At 34.7% G+C, this 12,025-nt stretch overlaps 2 protein-coding genes across 8 annotated transcripts in view; both read right to left on the reverse strand.

The window, feature by feature from the left end:
- The window catches only part of nek11 (NIMA-related kinase 11), a 77,779-nt gene extending 71,593 nt beyond the window's left edge, over window positions 1-6,186 (reverse strand). For 4 of the 6 annotated variants that reach the window (XR_009266231.1, XM_058745741.1, XM_058745746.1 and 1 more), the window contains exons 1-2: window positions 6,054-6,105; window positions 5,545-5,748 (exon numbers count right to left, since the gene is read on the reverse strand). Coding sequence is in view for 5 of the 6 variants with exons in the window: in XM_058745741.1 (XP_058601724.1) it covers window positions 5,545-5,720 (176 nt within the window). In the remaining variant the exon portion in view is untranslated. Of the gene's footprint in view, window positions 1-5,544; window positions 5,749-6,027 lie in introns of all 6 variants that reach the window. The other 2 variants (XM_058745742.1, XM_058745743.1) reach the window with 2 other exon arrangements.
- Window positions 6,187-7,343: 1,157 nt separating this feature from the next.
- LOC131521992 (uncharacterized) lies at window positions 7,344-10,395 on the reverse strand. Of its 2 annotated transcripts, none has more exons than XM_058747180.1 (7): window positions 10,260-10,395; window positions 9,460-9,810; window positions 9,110-9,361; window positions 8,905-8,992; window positions 8,289-8,370; window positions 7,948-8,042; window positions 7,344-7,769 (listed from the first exon to the last, which is right to left on the reverse strand). In XM_058747180.1, exons 1-7 carry the CDS (start codon window positions 10,288-10,290, stop codon window positions 7,709-7,711), a joined length of 960 nt encoding a protein of 319 aa, XP_058603163.1. In that variant the 5' UTR covers window positions 10,291-10,395; the 3' UTR covers window positions 7,344-7,708. The 2 variants fall into 2 exon arrangements, 1 of the variants encoding a protein (XP_058603163.1); XR_009266421.1 differs by having other exon boundaries at window positions 7,737-7,769; window positions 8,136-8,370.
- Between the last annotated feature and the right edge of the window lie 1,630 nt (window positions 10,396-12,025).

The raw sequence follows: 12,025 nt of genomic DNA on the forward strand, positions 1-12,025 counted from the left end.
ATGACAGGCCGCTCTTCTCTGCTCACACTCATTTTTTTAATAGAGATGTTGTTTGCGTAAAGGTCACACTTCTCAAAATGGCTCCGCATCTGGATGAAATACAGATTGTGTCACACTGAATATATATTCGAAATCCGTTATATGGATCATATAATTTTCTTTCTTCTATAAAACACAAAAGGAGATGTTCCGCAGAATTCAGAATTCCTGAATGCATTCAGTTATCAGTCCCCTTCATTCTTTTCCCGGGTTATTACTACCTCCACACCTAGTGCCTTTTCAACTGCTTTTATTACTGAATCATCTTTTCTGACTGAGTCTACAATGTCATACCCTATAGGACCTGATGAATTGTTAAACTCTTTGTCATAAAGTTAAAAACCAACCTTGGTTAAATGATTTGACTCAGAATATGAGGCGGGTTTGTCGTCAGGCAGAGCGTAAGTGGCTTAAAGATAAATTGCAGGTATCTTTAATAAAGGTATCTAGGTGATAGACACTACTGGTCCCAATATATTATCGATTATAAACAGTAGCTTATTTCATGGCATTGTACCGTTAGAGTTTAAGCATGCTGTTATTGAACCAATCTTAAAGAAAATAAATTTGGATTCACATGATTTAAAAAATTTTAGGCCTATTTCCAAATGACCTTTTATGAATAAGATTTTATAGAAAGTTGTCCATAATCAACTTGTTGATTTTTTGAGTGGAAACAATATAATGGATACTTTTCAATCTGGTTTTCGGACCAAACATAGCACTGAATCAGCATTATTAAAGGTTACAAATGATATTTTGTTAAGTATTGACTCCGGGAAAAGTGTTGCCTTAATGGTGTTGGATTTGACTGCAGCTTTCGATACTTTAGATCATGCGATTTTAATAGAACGTTTTAGAGATTATGTTGGGATTAAGGTTGTAGCCCTTAAGTGGTTCTCTTCCTACCTGCAGGACAGGACATGCTTAGTTAAAATTGGAAATCATGTCTCGTCATCTGCAACTATCACATGGGGGGTTCCTCAGGAATCAACTCTTGGTCCGACTCTATTCTCATTATATATGTTACCCTTGGGGACAATTTTTAGGCAATATAACATTAATTATCATTTGTATGCTGATGATCTTCAACTATATTTTCCATTGGAGTGTGATGGCTGTACTGAGGTAAAGGGATGGCTAGCAAATAATTTTTTACAACTAAATGAGAGTAAGTCTGAGTTTATTGTGTTTGGGAACAAAATGTCTGGAAATGACCTGATTGAAAGTTATGGACTACTATCCAATAATAGTTGTGAAGAATCTTGGAGTATTTTTTGATTCTGAAATCCGCTTTGATCGGCAAGTTAATAGCGTGCTGAAAACATCTTTTTTTCAGTTAAGAAAATTGTCTAAACTGAAATCTATCCTTTCAAATAATGACTTGGAGACTGTTTTGCATGCTTTTATTTCTACACGGTTGGATTATTGCAGTGCTCTCTATCTGGGCGTAAGTGAATCTTTGGTTGCACGTCTTCAGTATGTCCAGAATGCTGCAGCAAGAATTCTAACAAATACCAAAAAACGAGATCACATAACGCCTGTATTGATATCCCTTCATTGGTTGCCTGTAAAATATAGAATACAATACAAGGTGTTAATGTTTGTCTATAAAGCATTGCACAATCGGGCTCCTGAATATATAAAGGACATGTTAATTCCTTACCAGCCCCAACGTCATGTATGTTCCTCTCAAAATATGCTTCGAACCATTCCGCTCCTTTTTCAGTGGCGGCTCCTACACTCTGGAATGGATTACCGCTATCCTTAAAATCATCGTCAAGTATGGACATTTTTAAAAAGGAATTGAAGACCTATTTATTCTATCAAGATTTTGGCATTTAATTGGGTTGAAGAATTGTGAAGGATTGGCTTTTTGTTATGTCTTGTTATCCATGTTTGTATGAATTTTAGTATTGTTATTAATTATGGACAGCACTTTGGTCCATTTTAATGGCTTTGAAAGTGCTCTATAAATAAAAATTGAGTTGAGTTGAGTTTCCAAGATGCTCTTTTATCATAAAAAGAAAGTAGATAGTGATTTGTATTCTCATGCTCCAAAAAGGACAAAATAAGCATCATAACACAGTCCTATAATGCAAGTCTCTCGCACATGAATATAAAGTGATAAATGAGATGTGAAAACAAAAACAAACCAAGGTAGGCAATATGTGTAAAACAATCTGTCTTAAAATGTATTATAAGGGGCCTCGCACATGAAAAGTAGGTAAACAGAACACCATTATTTAGAATCACAAACAAGCAATAAGCACAGCTCTAAAAACATATAATCTCTACAGCTTTACTTCATCATCAGCCTATATGTGTCAATTCCAGCCCGACTATATAAAGCATTCAAACGTTGAAGCAGTGGCTTTTTGGAAAGACCTGCTATGGGACCCACAGGATGTGAGCCCTACTTTTGGGGTGAATCCGGAATAGGAAGTCATTTGTCTGGGCTAATAAAACCCAGTGAGAAGCCAGCTGGAGGAAAGGGGTACGGCAGTCTGAGCTCACAGCACCCAGCACTGACATTTGGCTCTCACAAAGAAACAAAGGAGTTCATAGCACTGTAAGAGCCTCTGAGGCAGTAACAACAAAACACACACCCAGCAGGATTTTAAGGCTGAGAAAAGACTAAGGATGGAGAACTGGTGTGTAAGTGTGCTGGAGAGAAAGGAACAGGAGGTGCGGTGGTATCCTGAAGGTGAGCATTCAGGTTTGGTGCCAGCACTCTGCGTGTGACAGGTCAGAGGCTGGCAAACAGCTGCGACGGGCTAACAAGCAGAAAGCTTAGGGCCAAAGGAACAGTAACCCGTAGCGTGCCGCCACTCGCCCGTGGGCAGCTAAAATGTGGAGCTATTCCTAATTGGCCTCCATTTCCACCAGCATCTCTCCAGCTTTCAGTTCCAGCTCCTCGTCTGATATGGGCTTCACAGTATGTTGCCAAGCAGAGTGTGATAGACACGGAGAACAGTTAAAAGCAGCAAATGAAATTGTAACTGGCTCTTCTCCAGACAGTTTGCTTGTGTATATGAATCCAATTATAAACCCACAGATCAAAAACCGTAGAAATCAATATGAGAACAATAATATGCGGGCAGCTGGTCTAAACAGCAAAATACTGTGATCAAGACAGAGCTCAACTGTCCAAGATCTATTATACACAGATGAAACTATATCCATTAGAAATCACATTTATCTTTAATGGCAGTTGCTAAAATGACCCATACAGCTCCAAATTGAATTTCAGCCTATTACTTACACAAAACTATCATATGACTTCAGATATGCACCACTTTTATGATATTTTTATAGTGTTTTGCATCCACATACATTTTATTGGATGGAAAATAATGACTACTATTATTCTTCAAAATTTCTCCTTTTGAGTTCTAAAGAAAAAAAATATACATATTATTGGTATGCAATGATATCAGGGTGAGTAAATAATAACAGTTAGTTTCATTTTTAAACTTTTTGTCTTTTCTTTAAAAAACATGTCATGGTTAATTTCATAAAACTATTCCATAAAATTAAATTATTTATATAAATTCTATCAATTATGAAGTATTTTATTTTATTTTATACAAAATATTTATATTTCAAATAAATGCTGTTGTTTTGAACTGTCTATTCATCAAAGAGTCCTGGAAAATGTGTCACAGTTTCTACAAAAATATTAAGCAGCATACTTAATTTATTCATGAAATAATTTTTAGACATTGAATGATTTCTGAAGGATCATGTGACACTGAAAACTGGAGTAATTGCTGTAGAAAATTCAGCTTTGCCATCATGGAAATAAAGGAATATTAAAATAGAATTTAAAAAGTTAATAATAATATTTCAAAATATTTACTGCTTTTACTGTATTTTTTGATCAAATAAATGCAACCTTTGTAAGTATAAGACGCGGCTTAAATCTTACCAACCCCAAACTTTTGAATGGTAGTGTAATTGTGTTTCTCAGAGGTTTATAAGAAGACATGAAACTATGTAGAAAATTGGTTGCCTAGGAAAAGGTCAATAGTTTAGTGCTTATTTTCACCTTTGACCAGAATCAAGAGGCATGTAATAAATCCATGTATATAACAGACAAAGCCAAATATTTGTCCTGTTCTGAGAGCAATATCCTCATAAAGTAAGAGCCGTTGGTTTTAATTTATTGTGGGAGCTTCGCTGTGAACTGAATCTGGGTAAGATGTAATATTGCCATGATCACCAAAGCACCTAATGCCTCCTGAAAAAATGACTCACAATTTCCTTTTTTCTTTTCTTATCTCTGTTTCGACAGCAAACCTGCCTATTTAAGACTGCAGTCCTCTACAAAAGCAATAAATCGACTTTACATATTTCACAACACATCCAGATGATACCAGTGTAACGTCCCCCCAGGACTTTAAATGGGAAAAAAAAAGCAATAAGAATCTAGTAAATTGCATAACACTTTATGCAATTTAGCTAATATTCCAGTTACAGGCCATTTATTCTGTTTGAGGAAAAAATGTAAAGTGCACCTATACAAAAAAAATATATATATATTTACAATACTAGCCAATGAAAACTGAATTAAGCATGAGAGTATTAAAATGATATGAATTGTAAATAATGCTCTCTAATGAAAGAATAATGGAGAGTTTGATCTTATATCATGAGGAATAACAAATATGTTGATAGTAACATAAAGGGTTCCTCAACTATCTCTAAGGAAAATTATACTGACTTGGTTAGTAGTTACAAAGACCAATGCTGCTCCCAGGTGGCTGGACAGAGAAGTGAATTTAAGACCAAAAACTAATAATTCTTTAAATATTACCATACTTAAAATCATTTCAACAAAACTGAGAATATTTTCTCTCCTGCAGAGAATGCATCTTGAATGCAACTCATTAAATCCTACCTAGAAAAAATACAAAGTAACTAGTAAATAAACCCTCTAATAATAACTGTAAATACGAGACTATTTAAAATAAAATAATGATGCAACTTTCACGATGACTTTTTAAATTAGACATTTTATGCATAATCATAAGACTTACTGTAAGCTTCAAAGCCTATATTCTAAAAATTAGACCAAAAGACATACAGTATAGACACATAATTAGGCCATGTGCACATGTGTGGGTGTGTGTGACAGTGTGCTTATGGTGGGGGTTGTGTATGTGGTTATTGGAAAGTTGCCTAAGTACATGCAGTCTTTCCTCAGTTCTTCAAACACCTCAGAAACTGATACAATCTGTGATTTTTTCCACTTCAATTATGAGAGATTCTAATTTATGACAGTATGTTATAGCATATTCTTTGCTTACCCATAAATTACCCTGCCTTGACTAATATTATAAGCCTAAATGCATGGTAGAGCAATAGAGTGGAACTCTCTCCACAAAAACTGAAGCAATAAAGGGTTCAATTTAGTTGTCAAAGTGGGATCTCTGGATGCAGACTGGATGGGACTCACTGCTGTAAAGAACATTGGTGGTGAAAAATATTAAAAGGACTTACAGTCTCTCTTCTGCTACTGCCTTTGTGTCTTTAACAAGGTAAACAGTGCCAAAGCTTCCCTTCCCGAGTCTCTGCTGGATGAGGTATCTGTTAGCTATCAGACTGCTCTGGACAGGAGGTGTTTGTGTCGCAGGATGACAGTGAGTTTGACCTGGACGCTCACGAAATCTGGGCATTTTTCAGTCATGAACGCAGAGCAGTCAACTACAAAGAGATAAAGGTCAAGAAAATGTCAACAAATGCTCTCTCGTGACCTTATTTCTTTTTCTTTTGGTTATTTATCTTGTGTTTTGGTATTTTAAGTTGCTGTTTTGAAAACTAAGTATATCCAACATACACAACAATTATTTTGAGAATGACTTACAAGAACAATTTATCATATTGTCTATTTTTTCGTTAACATGAACGAAATAAATCAAAAATAGAGAACAAATACATTTCAGTTTGCGATGCATAGTAAATAAGATAATCAAAAAGCCTAACCAAATTGGCCACACTTGCTCACTCACAAGTTACATATATTTATGTTGTTGATAGATTTTTTTTTTAGCTTCACCTGTGCGTCGGAAGTTCGTTCAGACACATGCGCTTAACTTCCGTGTGTTAAGTCGTTGTTATGGCAGCGGTGCAGTGGAATTTTTCTCCTTTAGATGGCGCTAATGACCGATGTTGACTGTCAACTAAATAAAGTTTGACGTGCTAGTCAGGATATCAACTTGATCAGTTATTAAATCAAATTATGGGATCACGTGGGGTATAAAGACAACATAAGAAATAAAACAAACAAAAATATATGTCACAATTTGTTTTTTTATTATGCTTATTTCTTCTATAACAATACATTACATTCATTACATTATTTACAAATTTAAAAAAGTAGCTATTAAAAAGTAAAACAACGGAATACCACACAAAACTGCATGTCCGGACATACAGTGTCAAATGCGGACAGGTGAGACCTGTGAGCTACTGAAAGTTCTCGAGTAGCCGCCTTATTTAGTCTATATAGCTATATTACTGTTAATTTGTTATATTTACAATTTTTCCCCCAGAATGTTTCTTAAAGGAATAGTTCACCCAAAAAAATGAAAATTTGTTGTTTATCTGCTTATCTCCAGGGCATCCAAGATGTAGGTGACTTTGTTTCTTCAGTAGAACACAAACAAAGATTTTTAACTCAAACCGTTGCAGTCTGTCAATCATATAATGGAAGTGAATGGGACTCACGGCTTTGAGAGTCAAAAAAACATTCACAAACAAAACCAAATTAAACCCTGCGGCTCGTGACGATACATTGATGTGTAAAGACACGAAACGATCGGTCTGTGCAAGAAACTGTTTTTTTACCTCTGATTCACCGCAATGTATGTCCATCTCAAATGTACCATTGACACTCCTAATTGAGATTGTATATAGAGTGTCAATGGTCCATTTGAGAGATAGGTGGCGGTAATGCACTTATAAGTCTGCGATCCACCATAAAGCAAGAAGAAGAAGATGTGTCATGTGCCGGCTGTTGAGAACGTGCTCAGGACAGTTTGGACATTGCGGTGAATCAGAGGTAAAAAACGATATAAATACTATTCAGACCAATCGTTTCGTGTCTTTACACATCAATGTATCGTCACGAGCCGCAGGGTTTAATTTGGTTTTGTTTGTGTATGTTTTTTTGACTCTCAAAGCCGTGAGTCCCATTCACTTCCATTATATGACTGACAGACTGCAATGGTTTGAGTTAAAAATCTTTGTTTGTGTTCTACTGAAGAAACAAAGTCACCTACATCTTGGATGCCCGGGGGGTAAGCAGATAAACATTTTTTTTTTTCTTTTCGGTGAACTATCCCTTTAATTTAATTAATTTATTAACATATTTATAACGTTTTAAAGTCTTTCTGTACTCTTTGACGTTTGTTTTTACTGTTCTTTGTATCAAGCAATGCTTATCCGAGAAGCTTTCTCATTCTGTCTACTCTCAACGCAGCTGCCACAAAATGCTTTTATCAGTGTAATTCTGTTCAAATGAAGCACATTTATATTTTTATAAGAAAGGGAACTAGCCAGAGACAGTTCATCTGAAATTTTTAGAGGTAAAACCACACACACACAAACATAGTAGGCACATGTTGCAGTACAAATCTGTATCTTGACAGCTGAATGTATATGATTAACCGTTCATCACTGTGCTGTAGATGGTTGAATCGTCCTGCTGCTCTGTGTTTGCAGACCTAGAAATAAAGAAGATCATAGCAGTGAAATACTCACAAACTCATATTATGTCAAGGTAGGCAAATGTGATGTCAAATATGATGAATTGTGTTGCATCATCTCCATAACTACTGCATATAAATCAATTGCGTAGAAATATTTGACCACAGTTAGGCTATATGTGTCTTAAATGCTCACATTTGAAGCAGTTCTTTGGGTTTAATGCTGACAGATGAATATTCTACTTCATCTTCCTGCTGTACATCCTTGGCTTCCGGTAGGTTTGCGTAAGCCTAACAGCAAACAGTTACACAGAACATGTCTTTACATATAACTATCATCCTTTGTTCCGTTTAATTTCTTCCCTGTTGAAAAGAGCAGCTTACTTCACCATAACCATTGTGGTTTTTCTGATTTAGCTATTTGACCAAAGGAGACTTGCTGGTTAAGCCTGATGGTCCTTTCAAAAGGGTAGTCGTGTGCAGCTGATACATTTTTTGTTTGTTTGTTGTATGTTTAGGTTTTACAAATATATTTACAGTTTTTGGAGGAGTGCTGTAAACAGAATCCTGGGCTTCTTCTCTTTCTTCCACTGTTTTTTTTTGAGTTTTTGCTTTCCTTCTAAGAGTAAATGTGACAGAAATGCATTATAAATAGCAACGTTTAGCTGATAAATCAAAAAACTTTGATGATTTCAGGAAAGGGGTTTGATTCTGAGAAAATGTTTTTACAATTGTTATTTATTTCATTATGAATAAAGAAATAAATCAATATATAGGGAAAAAATGGAAGAAAAATTGATAATGTCCTGGCAGAGAATTACCAGAACACTATCCATTAAGTTTACATTTATTTCCTTCAACCCTAAAACATAACTCGATACAATGCAACTCTAAAATATAACACAATACAATTTATTTTAGCGTCATGCAGTTTGGCAACTTTGTGTCGTATAGCCTTAATCACTGGCCTCATCAACATTACAACACAAAGACAAACTGTACAAATGCATTTTCAAACTCATTTTACTCTTTTGTACTTTCTAAATTGTGCAATGTCAGTTAATGTTCTATTTAGTCTGGCTGTATAGAGTAACTGAGACATTTGTAATATACTTGTGTGTGCAAGTATACAAACAAATCAAAATGTCCATACCTTCTTATAAGCATCACAGCTGCAGCGATGAAAACAAGTGAGAATAAAGACATTACAATAATCAGAACTGTTGGGGACCCGGCAACATCTATTGAGGACAACAAAAATGTAATATAATTATGCACAATAAATCTCTCATTCTCCAAATATGATTATGATTGGGAGGTTAAGAAATGTTCATAATATGTTTACCATTTCAACCAACCTTCAATGTAAATGGTAAATTCTTCAGATACAGTAGTTTTAAAGTTTCTCAAAGAACAAGAGTAATTCCCAGAGTCTTGAGCAGTTACTCTGCTGAAGGTGAGGACAGGGTCTGACTGTTGAATCAGATCACCATTCTTAAACCACTGAGCCTCAGCTAAATCACCACACTTGAGTGTGCATGTCAAATTCAAAGAGTCTCCAACTATTGTGCTTCCATTTTCTCTTGACCTGCTCATGGACACTCTTAAATCTATTACAACAAGAAAAATACCCCATAAACTCAGAAATTTCCTTCAGTGAAAACAAAACAGCAACAAGAATTTTTCAGAGTAAATCTTTTTTATTTACCGTGTACTAAAATGTTCACTCCAGGATTACCTGTCCAACTGTTCTCACTGGTTATAAATCTGAATTTATAAACTCCAGAATGTGTTTGATTAATATTACTGATCAAAAGAGAACAATCTGAGGTTTTGTCTCCAATGTACTGAAAGTTGCTTTGATTATTGTTGGCTTCACTATCATAAACATATGGTTTATTATAACACTTGTCATGGTTTGATGTCATTGAACACCATAGCAGTTTCTGAACTTGTTGCCCCTGTGGATATGTAAAATTACAGCCAATAGTGGCATCGGATCCCCTCGCAGCACAGATCGGAGGAGGATAATTCACATTCCACTCAGCACTGACAACACCTGAGGAGCACAGAACACTTTAATAACAGTATTTATTAACATGGACAGTTAAAACAGATAGTTAAAATATATCTTGAGACAGTATCTGTTATACGATATATATCGTGACAGTTTTAGAGAAATTATTTACATATCAATTAGCAATAACAGAGATACAGCAGGATACAAATGACCACATAAAAAAAAAAAAAAAAACATTACGAGCATTTTTATAAAGTACAAGAAAGAAAAGTTATGGCATAAAAAGGGATATTCAATACTCTGCAATGCTTGTCACTAATCAAATAAGCAGATGTTAACTCCATATCAGATATTTTTTCTGTTCAAAACTCCATTAGAAAATGAAAATAACACAAAATAGCAATACCTTTACTAATTAAATCAAATAATTAGAGGAGAAATGGACAACCAATAAAATGTACAAAATACATAAGAAAATCTTTTCTTACCAGGCAGGAGAACCAGAATAACTTGCAGCATTTCAATTCAGTGTTTCACTTGTTTAGCTCACAGAAGATGTTTTATGTAGAGTGTCAGGCAAAGCGCACAAAGAGAAGATAAAGAAAAGAAGAAGTTGCTCAGACAAATGCTGATTGCTGTTTCCTTGCTTATACTGTACTAATGGCCCCACATAAGGACAAAAATGGCAACACAGAACGCAGTATCCTTTTAATCAAGGTATACATTTTGTTGTAGTTTGTTTTTTTGTTGTTGTTTTTTTTTTTTACACCTAGATGCAGTATAGCACCAGGACATCTTGTTATGAAATACATATTAAAGCTTTGGGTGAGAAGTGTACAGAGACATTAAAACTATTGTGCAATAAAAATCTTATTTGACAACTTTGCTCACCATTCACTCAACTGTATCGAATGGAACAGACATTCTGCTATCCTCCATACTGACAGTGTTGCATGCAATACTAATACTATGATCATTTATTGAATCAGGGGTTCAAGAGGAACTGCTCCATCTATCACAGTTTAGTCCAAGGAAAAAGATGAAAAAGGTACCAAAAAGGTTCAAATGAAAGAAAAGTACTTCTTTAAACAAACCCAGGTAATCCACGGGTGATAAGAAGACAATATAAAAGTATATACCACATAATGAGGGATGAGAACCAGAAGGGCGTAAGTGACATTTTTGGTGAAATGGAGATATATACTGTACATCAAATGAAAGCCATCCATGAGTGTACAAATTTGTATTATAAACAACTGAAATCAGTACACAAAGTCAGATCAAACTATGGTCAAATTTTTGTTTTGGCTCTCCTATAAAGTTGGTGAAATGTCACATACGCTCTTCTGGTTCTCACCCCTTGATAAGCAATACTTGACAATGAAATGAAGAAACGAAAGGGCCTAAATACACAAGGATAATGAATTCAAGGATGAACAAGTGTGAAATAATACATTTACTTTTACATTTATCCATTTAGCAGACACTTTTATCCAAAGCGACTTACAATTGAGAAATAAAATAAGCAATTCATCATAAATGAATCAGTAACCATAGTAACTAAGGGCTGGTGGGAAACAGAACAAAGAAAACACAGGTAACTGAGGAAAACAAGCTAAATGTCCATAAAAACAAAACCTGAACATAACTGTGATACCATCATAAAGCCTGTTTAATTTCAGGTTTTGGACATCTGTCAAATCAGTCAAATGGTGCATTATGAGATCAAATTTTGCGATCATGTACGCTTATTAAGATAAAATATAAAATAAGATTAAGATAAAATAATGAAAAAACTGTTAAAAATATCCCAAAATGTATTATGCATATTTGGTCTGTAACATAGTATTAAAACAGAAAAGAATACCAAAATTGTATGTGCTACAGTATCAAATGCCATGTGCATACAGTAAATGTTAAAAATGTGTACAGATGAGACCTGTAAACTACTGAATGTACTTGAGTAGCCTTCTTATTTATAGCTACTGTTACTATTCATCATGCGTATTAATGACTTCAATTAATAAAATATGTCTTAAAGTTTTTGCCAGTACTCAATGCAGTTCTTATGTTGTTCTTTGTTTTGTTTTTTATTTATTTTTTTTTTTTGCTTTTTAATCAAGCAATGATTATTCAAGAAGCTTTAGCTTAACTATCCACTCCAAAGGGACTTATGTCAAAATGGACTTAGTCACATATGAGGAATCGTGTCACATCATCTCCATATTAAATAAAGCAAAAACAGTATAAAGAA

The sequence above is a fragment of the Onychostoma macrolepis genome, chromosome 16 (genome assembly GCF_012432095.1).
Source record: "Onychostoma macrolepis isolate SWU-2019 chromosome 16, ASM1243209v1, whole genome shotgun sequence".
Classification (NCBI taxonomy): Eukaryota; Metazoa; Chordata; class Actinopteri; order Cypriniformes; family Cyprinidae; genus Onychostoma; species Onychostoma macrolepis.

Bases quoted from the DNA above. Each gene is read 5' to 3' on its own strand.
- LOC131521992 (XM_058747180.1), bottom strand. From the start codon at position 10,290: ATGCTGCAAGTTATTCTGGTTCTCCTGCCTG. The intron at 9,811-10,259 runs GTAAGAAAAGAT...TGTGCTCCTCAG, and splicing joins TATTCTGGTTCTCCTGCCTG to GTGTTGTCAGTGCTGAGTGG. The intron at 8,371-8,904 runs GTATGGACATTT...ATTTACTCTTAG, and splicing joins GCTGTGATGCTTATAAGAAG to AAGGAAAGCAAAAACTCAAA.